Source organism: Lithobates pipiens, unplaced genomic scaffold (genome assembly GCF_037356315.1).
Source record: "Lithobates pipiens isolate NorthernLeopardFrog02 unplaced genomic scaffold, aLitPip1_a1.2 Scaffold_8, whole genome shotgun sequence".
Classification (NCBI taxonomy): Eukaryota; Metazoa; Chordata; class Amphibia; order Anura; family Ranidae; genus Lithobates; species Lithobates pipiens.
In genome coordinates this window covers 193,486,552-193,501,129 of record NW_027507903.1, presented here as the reverse complement: position 1 = coordinate 193,501,129, position 14,578 = coordinate 193,486,552, and the positions used below count along the sequence as shown (strand labels likewise).

General features: G+C 41.7%; 1 protein-coding gene across 1 annotated transcript in view; it reads right to left on the bottom strand.

Annotated features, from left to right (window-relative positions):
* Nucleotides 1–14,578, bottom strand: part of MOV10L1 (Mov10 like RNA helicase 1) — a 301,052-nt gene that overhangs the window by 142,457 nt on the left and 144,017 nt on the right. The window contains exons 8-9 of the mRNA XM_077473981.1: nt 3,436–3,627; nt 1,246–1,360 (exon numbers count right to left, since the gene is read on the bottom strand). Coding sequence (XP_077330107.1) covers nt 1,246–1,360; nt 3,436–3,627 — 307 coding nt within the window. The remainder of the gene's footprint in view (nt 1–1,245; nt 1,361–3,435; nt 3,628–14,578) is intronic.

The window sequence follows — 14,578 nt, the reverse complement described above, 5'->3', positions numbered from 1 at the left end:
GTGGGCGGTTGGCTTTCAGATATAAGTGGTCTCAGTGGCAGATTCCTTGCAAGATCACTTTTATCGGTGGCAGGAGAGAGGCCCCCATCCAGCAGAAGCGGAGGCAATAGGATCCTTCTCCCTGTGTGGTATGGAGCGGAGTGAAGGGAATATGGCTCCTACCCAGCTCAACAGAATTGTAAAACGAAAGCAATGGCAAAACGTCACTTCCACCCATAGCTCTTAAAAAGGTATTTTTTTTTATAACACATTTTAAATATTGCATTTTAGTGTAAATATGAGATCTGAGGTCTTTTTGACCCCAGATCTCATATTTCATATTTTTTTCTATTACAGGGGATGTTTACATTCCTTGTAATAGGAATAAAAGTGACAGTTTTTTTTTGTTTTTTTGTTTTTTAAAGAACAGTGTAAAAAGAATAAAAAGTAAAATAAACAAGAAAAAAAAAAAAAAAGAATTTAACACGCCCCATCCCGCCGAGCTCCCGTGCAGAAGCGAGCGCATACGTAAACGGTTTTCAAACCACACGTGAGGTATCACCGCTATCGCTGGAGCGAGGGCAATAATTCTAGCCCTAGACCTCCTCTAACTCAAAACATGCAACCTGTAGAATTTTTTTAAACATCGCCTATGGAGATTAAGGGTAAAAGTTTGTCGTAATTTCACGAGCATTCGCAATTTTGAAGCGTGACATGTTTGGTATCAATTTACTCGGCGTAACATCTTTCACAACATAAAAAAATTGGGCTAAATTTGCTGTTGTCTTATTTTTTTATTCAAAAAGAGTATTTTTTATTCCAAATAAAAATGCTCTTGTAAGACTGGTATGGTGTAACAGAAAGTATTGCAACGACCGTCATGTTATTCTCTAGGGTGTTAGAAAGTATTCTAAGTAATTTTCTAGAAAAAAAACTGTTTTAAACTTGTGAACACCAGATCTCAAAAACGAGGCTCTGTCCTTAAGTGGGTAACTATAGACACTGCATTGGCCTTATGCCAGTCATTAAAGAGTCCCTAAAAACTAGAAACAATGGCTTTGAAATAACATAGCTCAATTTGGTCAGTGATTGAAATAAAAACCCTCATCGTTGGTGTCAGAGGATGCAATAAAAGCCCCTAAAATTGGTGTCAGAGGCCACAATAAAAACAAAAAACAGCCCCAGCATTGGTGTCAGAGACCTCAGCAAAACCCCCAAGCAAGTTTGTTTTGCAGCATATGCATAAAAACAATAAATTGGACTTACTTCGCCTAGGCTAGGTTCTATTGCCAATACATCCATATTTTGTTCAATGCATTTTTGCAGCCTCTCTGGGATTGTATAAAATGGAATAAAACTGGGAAGATGTCTTCTTGAGGTCCTATTAAAATACAATGCCCCAAATTAATCCAAAACACTTACTATATATTGTGAGAACACAATAACTTTATACATTTCTGAAAGTGTATCATAAGGCAGCACAGCAAAAATAAATAGTAGAAGTTAATAGAATAGATAGATAACAGAAGTTAACAGTAAAAATATTGTCCATTTTTTGTAAAGATCACTGAAATCTGGTATGTGGTAATGTACAGTGTTGCCTTTTGGGCAGCACCGCTCAGTATGTTAAACAACCTGTGCCCATAGCAATAGGGTAAGAAAAAGAAACATCAAATGTTTCACAAATTTGTGTTTTGCTTGTCTGACAAGCTTTACAGTGCCTTGCGAAAGTATTCGGCCCCCTTGAACTTTTCAACCTTTTGCCACATTTCAGGCTTCAAACAAAGCTATAAAATTTTTATTTTTTGTGAAGAATCACCAACAAGTGGGACACAATTGTGAAGTGGAACGAAATCTATTGGATTTTTGAAACTTTTTTAACGAATAAAAAAATGAAAAGTGGGGCGTGCAAAATTATTCGGCCCCCTTGCGTTAATACTTTGTAGAGCCACCTTTTGCTGCAATTACAGCAGCAAGTCGCTTGGGGTATGTCTCTATCAGTTTTGCACATCGAGAGACTGAAATTCTTGCCCATTCTTCCTTGTAAAACAGCTCGAGCTCAGTGAGGTTGGATGGAGAGTGTGAACAGCAGTGTTCAGCTCTTTACACAGATTCTCGATTGGATTCAGGTCTGGACTTTGACTTGGCCATTCTAACACCTGGATACGTTTATTTGTGAACCATTCCTTTGTAGATTTTGCTGTATGTTTGGGATCATTGTCTTGTTGGAAGATAAATCTCCGTCCCAGTTTCAGGTCTTTTGCAGACTCCAACAGGTTTTCATCCAGAATGGTCCTGTATTTGGCTGCATCCATCTTCCCCTCAATTTTAACCATCTTCCCTGTCCCTAGTGAAGAAAAGCAGGCCCAAACCATGATGCTGCCACCACCATGTTTGACAGTGGGGATGGTGTGTTGAGGGTGATGAGCTGTGTTGCTTTTACGCCAAACATATCGTTTTGCATTGTGGGCAAAAAGTTAGATTTTGGTTTCATCTGACCAGAGCACCTTCTTCCACATGTTTGGTGCGTCTCCCAGGTGGCTTGTGGCAAACTTTAGACGAGACTTTTTATGGATATCTTTGAGAAATGGCTTTCTTCTTGACACTCTTCCATAAAGGCCAGATTTGTGCAGGGTACGACTGATTGTTGTCCTATGGACAGACACTCCCACCTCAACTGTAGTTCTCTGCAGTTCATCCAGAGTGATCATGGGCCTCTTGGCTGCATCTCTGATCAGTCTTCTGCTTGTCTGAGCTGAAATTTTAGAGGGACGGCCAGGTCTTGGTAGATTTTCAGTGGTCTGATACTCCTTCCATTTCAAAATGATCGCTTGCACAGTGCTCCTTGGGATGTTTAAAGCTTGGGAAATCTTTTTGAATCCAAAACCGGCTTTAAACTTCTCCATAACAGTATTACGGACCTGCCTGGTGTGCTCCTTGGTCTTCATGATGCTCTCTGCGCTTTCAACAGAACCCTGAGACTATCACAGAGCAGGTGCATTTATACAGAGACTTGATTACACACAGGTGGATTCTATTTATCACCATCAGTCATTTAGGACAACATTGGATCATTCAGAGATCCTCGCTGAACTTCTGGAGTGAGTTTGCTGCACTGAAAGTAAAGGGGCCGAATAATTTTGCACGCACCACTTTTCAGTTTTTTATTTGCTAAAAAAAGTTTAAAATATCCAATAGATTTCGTTCCACTTCACAATTGTGTCCCACTTGTTGGTGATTCTTCACAAAAAATTAAAATGTTATATCTTTATGTTTGAAGCCTGAAATGTGACAAAAGGTTGAAAAGTTCACAATGTTTCGCAATGCACTGTATATATACAGTATATGCAAGTAAATCAGGTTTCAGCTATAAAGAGGAGAATGTGCTTGATATGTGGTTTGCAAAATTTTGTAAGAGGCAAAATTTTGCTTTTAAAATCATATTCAATCACATGCCTTTTTTGTGGTGCAGAAAGATTGATGCTGCTTTTACATTCTGGTTCCTGCATGGTTTTGTTTCTAGAAGAATATTCTTTAGAAGGCAGCAATAGGAATTCCTCTTCGCTTTCAATTGTAGCTTCAACATAGCGTCCTATCACAAATTCTTGAAAACAAAATAAAACAAGCTCTTTGCATCGTCCTGGATTTCTGAGGAATAAAATACGACAATTATTTCTAAAACCTTTCCAGTTTAAATTTTTTATGCACACTAGTGCAAAGAATATATCAGTACACATTACATTGCTGAATCCTACAATTAGAACTAAAGCTACGTGACCAATGCCCTACGACATTCTTTTCTGTTCCAATGCAGAACAGACTCTCTTCCTTACTTGGGCACCCATATCTCCCCATGACCCGAGGGTTTTGTATGACCTCAAATTACAGAAAAATGTTAGACCAGACTTCAGGAGACTTGAATTCGTGGCATGGGATTATTCCTTGACATTGTTTTGGATAAGTTTGCTTAACCACTTGCCGACCAGCGCACGCCGATGTACATCGACAGAATGGCACGGTCAGGCAAATGGGCGTACATGTACGTTCCTTTAAATTTGCCGCCCTGCCATCGGGAGCGCGCCGGCGGCGGCGCGCTCCCGTGCTGGTCGGGACCCCCGTGAGTCCGGTCGCAGGACCCGCGGACTCGATCGCCGCGGGCATACCCGCGATCGTCTCACGGAGCGGCCAAATGAAGAAATGCTGTTGTAAACAGCATTTCTCCATTCTGCCTAGCAACTAGTGACGCTGATCTCTGCTCCATGTGATTGGAGCAGAGATCAGTGTTCACTAAATGAAAGCCCAACCCCCCCACAGTTAGTAACACACCCCTAGGAACACTTAACCCCTACACTGCCACCCACTGGTTAACCCCTTCACTGCCAGTGTCATTTACACAGGAATCACTGCATTTATATAGCAGTGATTACTGTATAAATGTCAACGGTCCCAAAAATGTGTCAAAAATGTCCGATGGGTCCCCCACAATGTCGCAGTCACAATAAAAATCGCTGATCGCCGCCATTACTAGTAAAAAAAAATAATAAAAAATTATTAATAAAAATGCTATAAAACTATCCCTATTTTGTAAACGCTATAACTTTTGCGCAAACCAATCAATAATCGCTTATTGCGATTTTTTTACCAAAAATATGTAGAAGAATACGTATCGGCCTAAACTGAGGGAAAAAATGTTTTTTTATATATTTTTGGGGATATTTATTATAACAAAGTAAAAAATTATGCGTTTTTTTCAAAATTGTCGCTCTATTTTTGCTTATAGCGCAAAAAATAAAAACCGCAGGGGTGATCAAATACCACCAAAAGAAAGCTCTATTTGTGGGAAAAAAAGGACGTCAATTTTGTTTGGGAGCCATGTCGCACGACCGCGCAATTGTCAGTTAAAGCGACGCAGTGCCAAATCTCAAAAAGTGGTCTGACCAGCAAATTGGTCCGGTCTGAAAGTGGTTAAAATGAAGATCCTCCCCTGGATCATATACTTGTTGTACACTATACTGATTCTACTGCCGCAAGCTTTTTTATCCCTTTCACTGCCAGGCCTTGTGCTCCATTTTTACCCTCAGGTGGTTAGACCATTTTTGCAATTTTTCCTTTGCTCTTTTATTTTTCACTTATAGCATTCAAAGTTTGTAAAAGACACCCCAAACAACATATTTTCTGAAAGCACAGTAGAATAAAAAGAAGGTACTATCGATTGCTAAGGCCCCACAATATTTGCACAAATGTTTATCAAAACAATATTTTTACAAAAAATCCACTAAAACCATGATTAGCAGATAAATTACACAGCTAATTTTACACAATTCCTACTAAATATAAAAGCTTAACCTGTATTGAGTTAATAAATATTTGTAATTTTTACAAATGGTGAAAATTGAACAAATGTACGCAAAAATGTAAATATCCAAATTTCTTAAATTTTTTTTATAAAAATAATAATCTGAAAGTTTGAAATTTTCCCTTACAGCTTTCAGAATTTGTGAAAGACCCCCAAAACCATATATTTTCTGAAAGCATAGGACCTCTAGAATAAAAAGAAGGTGCTACTGGAATTTTAGACACCACTGTATTTGCGCAAATGTTTATCAAGCCAATATATTCGCAAAAAATACACTAAAACCAATTATCAGATAAAAGCACAGCTAATTTTAGAAAATTCCTGCTAAATCCCTACTAAATATAAAAGCTTAACCTGTATGGAGTTAATAAACAAAAAAAAAAAAAAAAAAAAAAAAAAAAATAAAAAAAAAAACTTTTGCTGTTCCCAATCTGACATCTCTGTGGGTGTGGGTAGGTACATGAACCAGAACGCAGACAGTGTGAGGGACATACATGTGGACCTACAGAGATGTAAAATAGGGAGCAATGGCTCTGTCCACGCAGGTGCTACATCCCAAATTATATCAATGGGACGGCCTGCAGAGAGAGAGATGCACGGAACACCTGTGCATCCCTGTAAAGGTAAACTGTGTATGCCCTGAGTGAACAAGGCCTTAGGACCCTTTCACACAAGCAGACCGATCGGGTCTGCCTGTGTGTTTTTCAGGCAGGCCCAATTGGACCACCCATTGTTCTCTAGGGAGAGGATGATATAAATGGACATGTGTACATCTGCCTGCATCCGATCCAGTCCAGTCTGCTAAAAACAGACGGATGGGGATTCCATTCCATTCTAGCTGATCAGATGGTATCGGATGGAAACGGACAAGCGGTCCGTTTCAATCTGACCATCCTATAGAGAACAGCGGCTGTGTCCGTGTCTGCTCTGCATGAGCAGAGTAGACATGGACCTGTTATCTGCATGCTCAGCAGACAGATCTCCCGCCGAGCAGGCAGATCTGCTTGACAGATTCCGCTCCATGTGAAAGGGGTCTCATCAGGAGCGGCTGGTACCTTAGGGGCGCAGGGGCATTTGTATGATTTTTTTTTCCAAGCCGCATGATTAGAGCCTGAGGCTCTAATTGGCTTGAAAAAGGTTGGGCTCAGGCCGCAGAGCATTGCACCCCGAACCCACCCACTTATAATAGTGAATTAAAATTTGCCATTGTCTTCTGGCTTCTCCCGGGCAATCAGGATGGATCGGGTTGGCCAGGAGGAGAAGCTAAGGAAGCTGTGGAGGGATAGGGTGTCACCATGGAGGGGCGAGTGCGGGTGGACCTGGGGAGGGTTCTTTGGTGAGATAATAGAGGTATAAACAGACCCCCATATATCTCATCTTTTTGAGACTGAGAAAGGGACTGTAGATAGTCCCTTTCTCTGTAGCACTTTACATGAATGGATGGAATCTCTATTGAGATTCAATTCATTCATGAAATGACAGTTTGATACATTGTAACACTCACAGTTACAATGATATGCTGTCAGTGGATATGGCAGGGATCGCAGGGTGCGGGCTTGCTGGGGGGTAGGGGTATAGGGGATAAGAGGGGAGAGTGGGGGGGAAGTAGTTCTAAGTGGACTTTAGCGGTGGGAGGTGGAGATGCAGGGGATAGGGAAGCGGCGGTCACATTAGGGGTTAATAACTGATCACCAGGTTGTAATCTGCTGATCAAAGTTATAGAATTGTTCAGCAGAGACTGCTGAACAATTCTGATATAAGCTTATGGCCAGTAAAGTGACCATAGGCTTATAGGAGGGAGATATGAGGTCCGTACGGACTTGGCCACCTGCGGGCACTTTTTAGGTCCGTACGGCTTTTAGACCTGGCAATGAAAGGGTTAAACGCTTGAAACAATCCTTTCTGAAATTTGTTTGGCATGGCAAAAAACCCAGACTTGCATACGACATTTTACGCAGACACAAACGGGATGGAGGGACATGTTTACCGGATGTGTCCCTGCCATGACTTTAGTGCGCATCTTAAATTGGAAACATGATGCCTTAGAAAAGACCTTGGTGGGTAAGTATCTGGCCGGGGCTCCATGGATATACAGTGGATCCAAAAAGTCTACACACCCCTGTTAAAATGGCACATTTAATGTAACCTATAAACTGTACAACTCAATTGAAAAACAAACTGAAATCTTTTACAGGGGCTAAGTAAAAATAAACAAAAATAATGTGGTTGCATGAATGTGTACACCCTCCTACAACTGGGGATGTAGCTGTGTTTAGAATTAAGCAACCACATTCACCAGAGGTTCACACTGCTGCGATTTCAAACCGGCAATACAGCCTAACTTCGGGGGGCGATTTGACAGACATCTATGCGGGTTCCTACACAGATGTCTATTCAGATCACCCCCGAAATCGCCATAAATAGAACAGGAATTACTTTTAGGAATTTTTGCGGCGCCACTCCGATTCGGATGGTGCCATTGTCAGCAATAGCCGCCAATTTGACGTGTCAAATTGCATGTCAAATCGGCTCAATGTGAACGTGGGCTCAAACTCATGTTTAATAGGTGTCAGTACATATCTGCCATAAATTTTATGTGCCTCTGATTAACCTCAAATAAAAAAGGTCAGCTGTTCTAGTAGGTCTTTCCTGACATTTTCTTAGTCGCATCCTACAGCAAAAGCTATGGTCCGCAGAGAGCTTCCAAAGCATCAGAGGGAGCTCATTGTTAAAAGGTATCAATATGGAGAAGGCTACAAAAGATTTTCTAAGGCATCAGATATACCATGGAACACAGTGAAGACAGCCATCATCAAGAGAAAATATGGCACAACATTGATATCAACAAGAACTGGACGTCCCTCCAAAATTGATTAAAAAACGAGAAGAAAACTTATTAGGGAGGCTGCCAAGAGGCCTACAGCAACATTTAACAGTTATACTGCGGCAGGTTAGTCCGACCACGTGAAGTATCGTTGCTATACGTCGTGTGCGACCAAAACCGATCAATCTTCAGGCTCACGCCAATGAAATCTGGCACGGTGATCAGTCCTGGCAAATGAGATCCTTACCCTGTCTGTGTAACTGTAAACACTGACAGGGGAAGTTATGTCATCACTCCTTGCCTTGGCCTTTTGCGATCCAGATAGAGGAGAGAGAACATCTAACAGTAAGTGCACCAACACTACACTGACACCAATCCATGTAGGTACCTTAGCCATCCCCCCAGTTAACCCCTTCACCACCTGTCCCTGTGTCACCCAGTGCAGCATTCAGATTTTTATTGCAGTACTGGTGTCTTTAGTGACAAAAATCAGCATTAGGGTAATTAGTATTAGGCCCAGATAGGTATAGGGACCCCCTAAACAAAGATTTAACCTCTTGATCACCCCCTCACCAGTGATCCCTGTATAAGTGTCACGGGTGACGCAGTTTAGCTAGTTTATTTTTTTATAGCGTCAGGACACCTGCCGTATTTTACCTAAATAAAAGGTTTAACCCCTGATCACCCCACAGGTGATCAAAGTTAGGTTTTAGCATCAGATAGGATCTGCGTCGCCCCAGGCAGCGTCAGATTAGTGGCAGTAGCGCCAACACCCACGCACACACCATACACCTCACTTAGTAGTATAGTGTCTGAACGGATCGATATCTGATCAGATCTATACTAGCACTAGTGTTAGTGGGATCAGCTGAGATTCCTGCTAGCACCTGCGTTTAGCCCCTCCACCCAGCCCACCCAAGTGCAGTATCAATTGATCACCGTCACTTACAAAACTCAAAATCTGCAGCGTTCACAGAGTCAAGCCTGATCCCTGCGAACGACGACAGTTTTTTTTGCAGTGTTTGAAGCAGTAGCTGACAGTCAGGTACTCTTTTTCTTGAGTCTCACTAGTGTACCAGTAAATTTAGAGACCAAAATGTCAAATCGAAGGTACACTAATGAAGAGGCCTACACATTTCTGAGCATGACAGATGGTGAAGAGGAAGTCACTCATCTTTAAGATTTAGGCTCAGAATATGAACCTGTAGACAGTAGCAGCACCCTGACAGATGGCAGGGACCACAACTCCATTGTTAGAGCTAAGATCAGGCGTACCAGACCCCGTTCTTCTGGTGTCCTTGAGGTGCAAGAACTCGAGGGCTCTTGTATGGAGCAGACAGCCAGTACTAGCGTCGCTCATCCTTCTGGTGAACTGGCAAGCACCACGACCTAGTACATCCTGGTCATACATCCAGCACTGTAGTAACACTTGGGGATGTGACGAGTCTCATAAGTGCAGTTCAAGCTGGCAAGGTGGCTAGTATGAGTAGTGTCCCGCTGCCACAAAGAAGACATACACAGGCCCGTCAAGCCCATAGCGCCCTTTCTGCTGCATTTGCCAATCCTAATTTGGAACCCACCACTTCTGCAGCACCCATACTTCCCCCATTCACTGGCTAACCCAGAATTCAAGTGGAAACAGTTGATTTTACGTCACTTGATTTTTATTCGCTGTTTTTTCACTGAAGATCTCTATAGCTCTATTGTGGACCAAAGCAATTTGTATGCTGGCCAATTCCTCACTGCTAATCCCCAGCTGACCCTTGGCAGAGATTGGAAACCAATTACGGTTTCCGAATTTAAGACCTTCCTGGGCCTATCCCTCCCCATGGGCATAACTAAAAAGAGTGAGTTGCGGTCATATTTGTCCACTGACCCAATTCACCATATGCCCATGTTCTCTGCCTTCATGACCAGAACACGATACGAGCAAATCTTGTGGTTCATGCACTTCAGCGACAATGAACTCTGTTGTCCTCAGGGCGACCCTGGATTTGAGCATCTCTAAAAAACATTGGCCCCTCGTAAACCACTTTAACCAACAGTTTGCAGCCTTGTTTACTCACAATCAAGTTGTCTGAGTTGATGAGGCCCTGATTACATTTTCTGTCCGCTTGTCTATCAAACAGTATCTTCCCAGCAAGCGTGCCAGATATGGGGTCAAGATGTATAAGCTCTGTGACAGGGCACCAGGCTATATATATATAGTTTTATAGTTTATGAGGCAAAAGATAGTCACGGAGAGCTGCCCAGACTACATAGGGAGTGCTGGTAAGATTGTGTGGTACTTGGTGTCACCCTTATTCGGAAAGGGGTACCACTTGTACTCGGGCAATTGTTACACGAGCGTGACACTTTTTAGTCACCTTTTTGATTATGGAATTGGTGCATGTGGCACCGTGCAATCTAATTGCCAGGGCTTCCCCTATGGCTTGTGGAATCCTGACTTAGATGGGGGAAGAGGGGGGGGGCCTACTTGAAGTGTAATAATTTGTTAGCAGTGAAGTGGAGGGATTCATGGAGTGTTTTTGTTCTATCCTCGCTTCACGCAGACACAACGGTCCACATTCCTACGGTGACTGGTGTTGTGGAAAAACCCCTCTGTGTCCACGAATACAACCTTAATATGGGAGGGGTGGAGCTCAACAACCAGTTGGCGCCGTACCTAATTGCACGTAAGGCCAAACGCTGTTAAAAAAAAAAAAAGTGCCGTATAGTTATTTCAATTGGTTCTGCTAAACGCTTTTGTGCTATACAAAGCTTCAGGAGGGACAGGATCCTTCCTTAAAATTCCAGGAAGAGATCGTCGCAGCCCTTCTGTTTCCAGACGGTGCTTTGACCCACCTTCCCAGTGCAAATGTCTCCCTGGTACCCCTACCCAAAGAACACCACAAAGATGATGTTGTGTCTGCAGAAAAAGCGGATTTAGGCATGACACCTGCATTTATTGTCCCTCCTGTCCTGACCAACCTGGTCTCTGCATCGGTGACTTTTTCAAACGCTACCACACACTAGTTGAGTATTAGCATAGGGTACAGCACCAAACAGTCCTAGGCACATGTACACAGGGTCTCGAAAGATGTGATGGCCATCACATTTTGAGACCCTAATCTGCAACATTCAGTTTACAGTTTTTATAAAAGTGAAAAAAAAAAAAAAAAAAAAATGTTCTCTCTTCTGTTCGCGCTCTACTGTTCGCTCACTGTTCTATATCTATTGTTCTCTGTGTTTTATTTTTTACTATGTTTTATTGTATTTGCCTTGAAGGTAAGGTATGTTATATTGTAATGTATGTTTTATTGTTAACCATCATTTGCTTAGCAGGTACACCATTCAGCTGCAGCACTGATTTATTTATGCTGATAACAGCGTTTTCTCTTACGATACATAAAGCTGTGACTCCACCGCTGTCTGAGGCGATTTTACTACCACAGTTAAAAAAAAAAAAAAGAAAGAAAAAAGGAGCATATATGCAGAAGCATGGGGGCAGGGGTGGAGGACCGATTTGCTCCTGACATTAGGGATGGATTGCCCCCATGCTTCGTCATATTTTTTTTAGGCAGAGATTGTAAGGTTTTATTTTTACTAAGTTTTATTGTATTTGATTTGCGGGTATGGCAAGTCTTACTGTTATACTGTAATGTTACTTTGTTTTATTGTTAACCATCATTTGCTTAGCAGGTACGTCATTCAGCTGCAGCACTGATTTATTTATTTTAACAGCAACGGCGTTTTCTCCCACGATATGTAAATCGGTGACCCCAGTGCTGTAGGAGGTGATTTCATCATTGCCCATCATTAGAAGTGGGTGGATAAAGGGAGGTATTCTAATGGTGGGCATACCCACCGATAAATCTTTTTTTTCCGTTCAGCCCACAGGCTGCATGAAAAAAAAAAAAAAGAACATTACTATGTATGCCCAACAAGGAGCAGTAACGTACTGGTATGTTGCTGGACTCCGAGTGGTTATACCAGAATGATGCCTGCAGGTTTAGGTATCATCTTGGGATCATTTTCAGTCAGCGTTTGTCTTTCATGTAAAAGCAATCCTAGCGGCTAATTAGCCTCTAGACTGCTTTTATAAGCAGTGGAGGGAAACGCCTCCCCTCCAGTCTTCCATGCTTTTCTCTGGCTCTCCTGTCCCAACAGGGAACCCAAGAATGCAGCCGGTGGTTCCGCCAGCTGACCATAGAGCTGATCAGAAACCAGAACAGCTCCAATCATCTCTATGGCCCAAGAAACCGGAAGCTACGAGAACTTCATGATTTCACCGGATATAAACAGCGCCATTGGGAAATTGGCAAAGCATTTTATCACAACGATCTTGGTGTGGTCAGCCTGTCACTACCTATTGCTATCATAGGGGATATTTACATTCCCTGGAGATAACAATAAAAAATAAAAAATAAATGAAAAGGAACAGTTTAAAAATATAATAAAAAAGCAAAATAAATAATTCAAAATGCACCCCTGTCCCCGTGCTCACGCACAAAGGCAAAACGCAAGCGTCGGTCTGGTGTCATATGTAAGCAGCAATTGCACCGTGCATGTGAGGCATCACTGCGAAGGTCAGCTCGAGGGCAATAACATTAGCAGTAGAACTCCTGTGTAAAGCTAAAATAGTAACCTGTAAAGGCTTTTAAAAATGTATGTAGTTTGTAGCCGCTGCACGTTTGTGCGCAGTTTTAAAGCATGTCATGTTTGGTATCCATGTACTCTGCATAAGATCATCCTTTTTATTTCATCAAACGTTTGGGCAATATAGTGTGTTTTAGTGCATTCAAATAAAAAAATTAAAAAGTGTGTTTTTTCCTAAAAAAAAAAAAAAGCATTTAAAAGAAATAGCTGCGCAAATACTGTGTGAAAAAAAAAATTGGAACACCCACCATTTTATTCTGTAGGGCCTAAGCTTTAAAAAAAAAAAAATATATATATAATGTTTGGGGATTCAAAGGAATTTTCTTGCAAAAAAATATTTTTTCATGCAAAGCGTCAGAAAGTGCTTTGCCTTCAAGTGGTTAGTAGAGTGGGTGATGTGTGACATAAGCTTCTAAATGTTATTCATAAAATGCCAGGACAGTTCAACCCCCCCCCCCCCCCCCCAAATGGCCCCTTTTTGAAAAGTAGACACCCCAAGCTATTTGCTAATAGGCATGTTGAGTCCATGGAATATTTTATATTTTGCCACAAGTTTTGGGAAAGTTAAATTTTTTTTTTTTTTTTTTTGCACAAAGTTGTCACTAAATGATATATTGTTCAAACATGGCATGGTTATATGAGGAATTACACCCCAAAATACATTCTGCTGCCTCCAAGTACGAAGATACCCCATGTGTGAAACTTTTTGGGAGACTAGCTGCGTACGGGACCCCGAAAAACCAATCACCGCCTTCGGGATTTTTAAGGGTGTACATTTTTGATTTCGCTCCTCACTACCCATCACAGTTTTGAAGGCCATAAAATGCCAAGATAGCACAACCCCCCCCCCCCCCCACATGCCCCTATTTTGGAAAGTAGACACCCCAAGCTATTTGATGAGAGGCATGTTGAGTCCATGGAATATTTTATATTTTGCCACAAGTTGCAGGAAAATTTAGAAAATATAATTTTTTTGAACAAAGTTGCCACTAAATGATCTATTGCTCACACAAGCCATAGGCATATGTGAAATTACACCCCAAAATACATTCTGCTGCTTCTCCTGAGTATGGGGATACCACATGTGAGACTTTTTTGCAGCCTGGCCGTGTACAGGACCCCAAAAAAATGTCAAGATAGCACAAAACCCCAACAAATGACCCAATTTTGGAAAGAAGACACTTCAAGATTTTTGCTGAGAGGCATTTTGTGTCCATGGAATATTTGATATTTTGCCACGAGTTTCGGGAAAATTACTTTTTTTTTTTTTACAGAAAGTGGTCACTAAATATTGTTCAAACATGGCATGGCTATACATGGAATTTCACCCCAAAACACATTATGCTGCTTCCCCTGTGTATGGGGATACCATGTTTGAGACGTTTGGGAGCCTAGCCGCGTACAGGACCCAAAAACCAAGCACCACCTTCAGGCTAACGGCGTAAAATTTTGATTTTACTCCTCACTACCTATCACAGTTACGGAGGCCCTGAAATGTCCAGATAGCACAAAAGCCCTCCAAATGACCCCATTTTGGAAAGTAGACACTTTTTTGCAGATCTCATTTATTTTGAAAATGAAGAAAGGAAAAAAAATAAAACAATTCTCAATTTTCAAAACGGAGACAAAAAGCGAGATCTGCAAAACACTCAACACGCCTTTCAGTAGAGAGCATGGGTTGCCTACTTTACAAAATTGGGTCATGGGGGGGGGGGTTGTGTTACCTGGGCATTTCATGGCCTTTGAAACTGATAGGTAGTGAGGAGTGAAATAAAAAAAAT